Source organism: Berghia stephanieae, chromosome 13, assembly GCF_034508935.2.
Source record: "Berghia stephanieae isolate SIO BIC M18660-M18661 chromosome 13, UCSD_Bste_1.3, whole genome shotgun sequence".
NCBI classification, from domain to species: Eukaryota; Metazoa; Mollusca; class Gastropoda; order Nudibranchia; family Aeolidiidae; genus Berghia; species Berghia stephanieae.
This window is the reverse complement of record NC_088372.1, coordinates 10112674-10121417: the sequence shown is the minus strand read 5'-3', so window position 1 is coordinate 10121417 and position 8744 is coordinate 10112674. Positions and strand designations below refer to the sequence as shown.

The following is an 8744-nucleotide window of genomic DNA, read 5'->3' as shown; positions in this document are numbered from 1 at the left end:
CATCTCTGCAAAAATTACAATCTGAATAGGCTTCAACAGTTATGACGTAGTAACTACTTAGTAACTGGCTCTAAACTATTGGAACAATAGCAGATGCCCTTATGAATTACTTCTCCGATGAGCATAAAAGTGTATCCAGAGGAGAAAAACATTATAAATATGATCATGTTTTGACTTTTATACATTCTGATCACATACTAAAAGTTCTAGCCAGAATGAAGAATATAAAGTACCGGTTTCCTTTCTTTAGAAACACGTTGCTCGCCGTTGCTGGACAACGTGACACCAGACTATTGAATCCAATTAAAACAAATCTACTTTTGCCTTATGGTATATCATAAGATATGTGTATTATTGACGGCTATGTGAATCAGTTTTGTTTTCAGTCAGAAATTTAACACTTTAAAAAATGTAAGGGAGTTAACAAATAAATAAGATTATTGATATCGTGTGATTTTTGACCTAAGTGGTTTTGTGCTGCTGGGTGTTGATGTACTCCCTGAAAAGTTGATCGCTATATTATTTGACTTTTATTAACAATTCTCTAACAAATATTATTATTTTCCCAGGTTCTACTCTCCGTGTGTTCATTGTTGACAGATTGTAATCCTGCTGATCCATTAGTCGGAAGCATTGCCACTCAATATTTACAGAATAGACCGGAGCATGACAAGACAGCAAGGGTATGGACCAAACGATTTGCTGCTGGATTCAATACAGAGGGGGTCATCGGAGTATGATGGGATACGGATGGTTGTGTTATCATTGTTGTTATTGTTGTTGTGGTTGTTGTTGTTGTTGTTGTGGTGGTCATAATAACGATGGGAAAGATTGAGAGCCAGTGAGTGGTTAGTTTTTGGTTACTCCCATTACAGCATTGCTTTATCTTTCTTCTATCCTCTTTCATTTTTGCCCTCTTGAAGTATCATCAAAACAGATTCATGAAGCTTTTTCTGCTGTTATAACTGTATTTTGCGATTGGTTGGATTTTGGTTTCTGGTTTCATGTCACTAGTTACAAGTCTTTCTGATCTCCCATGGTTTGCAAAGCTGTCACTTCCTGTGTCTTCTATCCCCCTTATCTGTTTTCTCCTTTCCATTTTGCTCTCTATCTTTGTTCTAGATTGAATTTGCTCGGGGTTTTTCCTCTTCTAGGAGGGAGACAGTCAAGTGTATCCTAAATTTTTTTTAAAGATGCTATTTTTTTTCTTTTGGAAATTATCTCTCTCTCTCTATTTTATATCCTATTATAATACTTCGTTTTGAATGTTTGTAAACATTTTGAGTGTATCCTTCATTGCAGGATTCCTTGCCTTTTCCTGGATAGGACTTCTAGTTACTCTGAAATAGGCACATGGATGGATTGTGTGTGGAATCTTCTGTTCCCATCTTGAACCAGTCCCCTTTGTCTTACTTTTTCATCAGTGCATTTAACTTCAGATCTACATTATTTCCTCTACATCATCTTCCTTTTTACTGGTGCTGAAATGACCTAATAGTATCGCAAGTGCCGTAAAACCCCTAAATAAAAACTGTTACCAGTCAATTTTCAGAGCTGATGATTGTTGGTTCTAAGCTATTCATAGGGTGAAATTTGCCCTTTTTAGTATTCAATCGAATCACGGATTTGAAACCTTTTCTACCCTCCCAGTCAGTAAGACTATTTTGTCGTTGGTGGTCGGTTCTTGATTGGCGCTTTCACTGACCAGCCACCAACCAAGTTATTTATTGTTCATCTTTGTGTACCATCCTCCATATATCTTAGCCACTAAAATGACCTTTCTCAGCACCATTAATTAAACTTCTAAAAATAAAATAAACTGATGCGCTGAATGATTTAAAAATCAGCACTGCTACTTCAACTTCTAACACTAAACTATACTGAGGTGCTGAAATGAAAATTAAAGTAGCACAAGTGCTGTAATTGTACTAGAACTAAAAACTAGCCAGTTTGCAAGGGGTTCTGTTATGATTATGATGTAAATTAATGGGTTGAACGATTTACTGAACCAAAAGATGGATGGATGAATGATTGGTGATGAAATATTATATTGATGATTAAGACTGCATTGAATTCCAGCTTTGTTTTTTTTTTTTGTTTTTTTTTTTGTTTTGTTTCTTCAGGTTTTTTTTTGGTCTCATTTTATAATACTGATTCATTAAGTTGTGCTTTGAGAGTTAAGTTGTTTGTATTTGGGTTTTTAATTTCTTGTAAGATGTCTGTGGTTTTGTAGATTTATGCGTTTGTGTGTCTGCATGTGTGTGTATGTGTGTGTGATGAGAGTGATAATGTTAAATTTTAAATGAGATAATAATATTACATTGTATGTATAATTCTAATGTTTTGGATTTTGTACAGTTGTCAATCATGATATGAAATGATAAAATCCTTCAAAGACTTCTTTCTTGATCAAACCATTATCACCTTCATTATCGTCATCATCATATTTGTAAATTTCACATTCATTATCACCCTCCTCATCATAATCATCATCACCATTCACCACCACCTCCACCATCTCCATCACCATCACCACCACCATCATCACCACCACCTCCATCATCATCATCACCGTCACCACCATCATCGCCATCCCCACCACCATCTTGGCTGATATCCCTATGAATCACAGACAAGTTCATACTGAGTCATATTATTTGTGATTTGTATTTGTAAACTCTTATCAGATTTACGTGTAACAATCATTTTGAACATGGATATCCTTATCATTTTCCTGATGTAAGTTTAATGCTTGTATCAGTTGTTTTGGGGTTTTGTGTATGTGTGTGTGTGTGTGTGTGTGTGTGTGTTTCTTTTTAGTTTTTTTTTTAAATTAGTAGGGGTCTTTTTTTTGGTACCAAATAGTATGTTCATTAACCGCAAGGACTATTTGGAGAGCCTGTTACTGCTATAAGCTTGAAGTCTTTGTATTTTGTATTTATATTTATCTTTTAAAAAATATTTTGTTTGGGTTTTTGTTTCTTTTTGGGGAGTTGTACCAATAGTGTATAGTGTATAGTTGAACCTGAACGGACAAATACATTGTGAGTATTATTTAGTTGAGATAATAGATAAATAGTTGATTTCCACAGAAGACAATTTGGTATGTTTTTATTCCATTATTTCAACATAACAATAGGAAAATGGAATGGAAGCTGTAATTTTATTCAATTTAATTTTTATTTTTATTTCTTCAAGCTTTAACTCTCTCCTTACCAGCCATTTTCAGGATTTTCCCCAAAACTTCACACCCAACTAACACAAAAAATATATTTTTTTATCACTCAAACACAATAGCAGTTAGTTCTTGCGATACATAATTTCTTTAGCTAAACACGCTCTAGAATACACTGTTCATTTTTAAAAAATTTTGTGATGTACAAAAGAAATTTGAATAAGAAAAATGTTGGTTGTATCGTAACGAATGGACGATTTTCCTGTAGTTGGTAAGGAGAGGGTTAAGCAGCAACATTTGGATTATGTCATCATAGGAAACAAAACACACAATGCCCTTTTTTAAAACTGTGAAACCGTGAACTATGGGTTACTTAGCTGTCAGTGATTTCCAGCATTCTTAATCATCAGAAGTAGGCTCTATGTGGCCAGACTATTCTCATTGTTGTGACAATAGACTGCAGCAATGGCTTGCTGACAAGTTCATTTTCATTGCAACATGAAATCAGAATGCTCAGGTCACCCACTGAGAATACCAGTTTAGAATTCAAGTTGCATTAAAAAATATTATATTTATGGTTTCTTTTTTTTTATGCCACAAAAATAGGTGTAAAACCATTGTTGTATTTTATGAGACTATATAGAAAGCGATAAACATCTTTTGTAGTGATAAGGATAATGATGCAGTTTATATTTGAATCTGTTGTATTTGATTATGATTTCCTGAAGCGTAAATGACTCATGAATGTTCAAAGCGCCATTATCAAAAACAAAAACGAAACATTAATGGTGGTGATGAGGATAATTATGATGATGATGATGATAATAATGATGCTGAAGACACTATTGATAAAAAATGGCTACAGTCGTTGATGTCCATCAACACATCTCTGTGCGGGTATTTCTGACTCTTGTCAAATCAAGTTTGTTTGTCTGTTTGAGTTTGTGACAATCCCAAGCTTTTCCATTTGTCTCCTGTTTCCATCATTGTATCACCATGCCCTTATTTACTATATTATAGTACAGTGAAATCTGCATGAAGTCAACACTCTTACCTGGGTGGGGATCCTGACCTCCCATAGTGGGCAGGGAGGTACATACTGTGTCTTCTATCCCCTTATATCTGTTTTCCAACATGCTTTCTGTCTTTGTCTCGGAATGAGATTACTTGGTTTTGTCCTGGCTCTGGCCGGAGTCCTAGCTGGGAGGGAAACAGTCAAATGCATAGTTATTGTTTTGGGAGATGATATTTTTTTCCTTGTAAATCATCTCTCAGTTATGTATTATTATTTTTATTTTGAATGTATAATGTAAGCATTTGAGTGTGTTCCTCTTTGTTGGATTTTGTGCTTGTGTCTGGATGAGACTTGTAGGTGATCTCAAACTAAGTACATTGGTGGTATGCTCTTGGAATCTACATCTGATCCCTATTTGTTCCCAGTTCCCCTTTGTCTTACTTTTTCTTGGGTGCTTTAATTGTAATTCTATAACTTTTTACTATCCCATTTTCTTCCTTTTTACTGGCGCTGATATAACCTAAATGTGTTGCAAGCGCCGTAAAACCCTTAAAAACAAAAAAAAACATCAACACTCTTCAAGTCAACACCTCATGTTGGTTCCAAATTTTCTTTTCTTTATCTGTGTTCCATTGATAGTGGATAGTATAGAAGTCTTGGGTGGGGTTCCTACCTCCCATAGTGGGCAGGGAGGTACTTGCTGTTTCTTCTTATCTGTTTTCCAATTGCTTTCTGTCTTGGGGTGAGGTTGCTTAGTTTTGTCCTGACCTTGGTCGGAGTCCTTGACTGAGAGGGAAACAGTCGAATGTATAGTTTCTTGTTTTGGGAGATGATATTTTTTTCCTTGTAAATCTCTCTCTCTGTTATTTACTGTTATTTTTGTATTTTTAACATATGATTTGTAAACACTTGAGTGTGTTCCTCTTAGTAGGATCTTTTGCTGGTGTCTGGGTGAGACTTTGAGGTGATCTCAAACTAAGAACACTGATAGTTTGCTCTTGGAATCCACATCTGTTCCCTATTTGAACCAATTCCCCTTTGTCTTACTTTTCCATCAAGTCCTTTTAATTATCCATCTAGAATGTTTTTACTATCCAATTTTCTTCCTTTTTACTGGCGCTGATATGACCTAATTGTGTTGCAAGCACCGTAAAAACCTTAAAAACAAAAACAAACAAATACAAGTCAACACTCTTCAAGTCAACACCTCATGTTGGTCCCAAATTTTCTCTTCTTTATCCGTGTTCCTTTGATAGTGGATAGTATAGAAGTCAACCAATCTTTCTGGTCCGGCGGTGTTGGTTTTATGAGGATTCTACTGTATATATCCGGTTTGATTCTCATTTGATCATTGACCCGCCACCTCAAATTGGTATCATGTTGGTATGAAGTAGATGACAGAAATAAAAAAGAAATGATTTTCAAGAAATGACTATAAATGTGATATTTTAGCTTTTGTCACTTATAAAACATCATCTATTGTCCTCAATAACCAAACCCAAAGGTCATTCTTTTAATTATAAATAGAGTTTTGAGCCACTGGACCACCCTAGCATGATACCTTTTTGAGGTCATATGTCACATTTCGTGATGGAGAATGCTTGTAGGGTCTTTTATCCCAACTGTTTGTCATTCTTTTCTTGTGGTTTTCTGTCTGTCTTACTGGATGGGGTTCCATAGTGGGCAGGGAGGTACTTACTTTGTCTTCTATCCCCCTATATCTGTTTTCCAACTTGCTTTTTGTCTTTGTCTTGGAATGAGATCACTTGGTTTTGTCCTGGCCCTGGCCGCATACACTGGCTGAGAGGGAAACAATCAAATGTATGGATGGTATTTTTTTCCTCTTGTTATGTTTTCTGTTATGCACTGTATAATGTTTTGTTTACAAATTATATATGATTTGTTAATATTTGAGTGTATCCTCTTAATGGGGACCTATGCTTGGGTCTGGATAAGACTTATTTATTTCAAACTAAGTACTTTGATTGTGCGCTCTTGGAATCTACATCTGTTTCCTATTTGAACCAATTCCCTTTGTCTTACCTTTTCTTGGGTGCTTTAATTGTAATTCTAGAACTGTTTACTACCCCATTTTCTTCCTTTTTACTGGCACTGATATGACCTTAATGCATTGCATGCGCCGTAAAACCCTTAAAAACAAAAACACGTGTATCTTAGAATGAGATCAGTTGGCTTGTCCAAACCAAATCGAGTCCTATGAGTTCATGAGAGAGTCTTGGTGGCCTCTTTGTCAGTCATTCCATCTGAGCAGAAATTTGCGTCTAACTTATCTTACTTCGTACAGAGAGAATTGGTATATTTACTTTATTTTTTCACGTGGATAGAGATTCTCTCCTCCTTTTTGTAATATTGAAACTTGTTATATATGTAACAAGTTGTCCCAGAATGGCATATCGGGATGAGCTGTGTTCCAAAAAGTGATTTTGTAGTTGTAATTATCATAAATATTAGATTTTAGCTTTTGCCAATATAAGAAGCTATGCCAATTGTCTTCAAGGAAAATAAGAAAGTTAATCCAAATTTCCTATTTTAGACCATAAAATAATTTCAACGTTTTAATTCACCTTGATTAGTACTATTTTGAGCTACTGGGTTAAATAAATATTTGATGTCATTTTACAAAACATAACATTTGAGCAGTCGGTTTTCAAAATCTAAGTTGTATTTTCATCATTCGGAGAAAGCTGCATTTTTTGGTCTTTTATTTAGTTAATTAAAAAGGAAAATATTTGTCTTGTTTGCCTCATAGAACAATACACTTCATACTGTTTTTGTTATTGGCTGAAGAAGGGTTTTGAGCCTGAAACGCTCCGTGTTTGGTATTTTATTCCTTAATTTTTGAAGCTGTTATATTAATTTTTGTACATTACTTAGACCAATACCCTGAGCGTTTTGAAACATCAGACTGTTTGTTTTTATGGGGTGTTTTTTTTCTTTCTTTTTTTTTTAATTTTTTTTTTGGGGGGGGCAGGTGGATCACAATTGATGTACGCCGATCGTAGTAGGTCACGTGTCTGACAGAATGATTTTGTAATGCACACGTGTTGTCTGTTGTTAAGTGTGATTTGTGTAGGTCTTTTATGTTGCACATGTGTGTATGTGTGTGTGTGTGTGTGTTTGAGAGAGAGAGAGAGAGAGAGAGAGAGAGAGAGAGAGAGAGAGAGAGAGAGAGAGTATTTGTCTATTAATGTTTCTGTTGTTTTGGGGAAGAGACGATGTCTGTTGTGATGAATTTTGCTGGTCAAAATTTGTAATGATTAACGACTTCAAATTCTGCTGGTCAATCTTTTTTGATTTCCTCTATCATGATAAATAACAACTATTGGTGATATTCTATGTCTGTTCATTCGTTCGTTCGTTTGTTTGTTTTGGCTTTCCATACTGTTCTCATAATGCTGTTTACTTCATTAAAAAAAATAGATATTGGGTGTAGATATTGTGTGTGTGTGTGTGTGTGTGTGTGTGTGTGTGTGTGTGTGTGTGTGTGTGTGTGTGTGTGTTGACGTATATATTGAGTGAAGAGGGTATGAGAGAGAAAGAAAGAAAGATGGAGGATGGATATACATACACATATATATATATATATATATATATATATATATATATATATATATATATATATATATATATATATATATATATATATATATATATATATATATATATATATATATATATATATATATGTGTGTGTGTGTGTGTGAGTGTGTAAGCGGAGAGAGAGAGAGAGAGAGAGAATGTATCACACTATTTCACATGTCAGCAATCATTTCAAGGCATTTTGTTATTGTCATTTGCATTATATTGACATAATAATATTGACATTAAAAATAAAAAACATAAAAATTGCACGTGTTGCTGTTGTATTTATTAGACTGTGGTACGCCTGAGCAAAGTTAGGGGTGGGAGTGGGATGGGAGCATCACCCTTGAATCATATACCTATGATGTTCACATGGGTGTACGATCCGATAGTGGCGGGTGGTTGGATGGGAGCATCACCCTGAATCATATAGCTATGATGTTCGCATGTGTGTACGATCCGATAGTGGCGGGTGGTTGGATGGGAGCATCACCCTGAATCATATACCTATGATGTTCACATGGGTGTACGATCCGATAGTGGCGGGTGGTTGGATGGGAGCATCACCCTGAATCATATAGCTATGATGTTCGCATGGGTGTACGATCCGATAGGGGCGGGTGGTTGGATGGGAGCATCACCCTGAATCATATAGCTATGATGTTCGCATGGGTGTACGATCCGATAGTGGCGGGTGGTTGGATGGGAGCATCACCCTGAATCATATACCTATGATGTTCGCATGGGTGTACGATCCGATAGTGGCGGGTGGTTGGATGGGAGCATCACCCTGAATCATATACCTATGATGTTCGCATGGGTGTACGATCCGATAGTGGCGGGTGGTTGGATGGGAGCATCACCTTGAATCATATACCTATGATGTTCGCATGGGTGTACGATCCGGATGATAGTGGCAGGTGGTTGGATGGGAGCATCACCTTGAATCAT

The 8744-nt window shown here is 35.8% G+C and overlaps 1 protein-coding gene across 2 annotated transcripts in view; it reads left to right on the top strand.

Moving 5' to 3' along the window:
- The window catches only part of LOC144959162 (ubiquitin-conjugating enzyme E2 E1-like), a 45581-nt gene extending 39957 nt beyond the window's left edge, over window positions 1-5624 (top strand). For both annotated transcript variants that reach the window (XM_078891681.1, XM_078891683.1), the window contains exon 6: window positions 570-5624. In XM_078891681.1, the coding sequence (XP_078747807.1) occupies window positions 570-740 (171 nt within the window). In that variant the 3' untranslated portion in view covers window positions 741-5624. The remainder of the gene's footprint in view (window positions 1-569) is intronic.
- Window positions 5625-8744: the final 3120 nt, after the last annotated feature.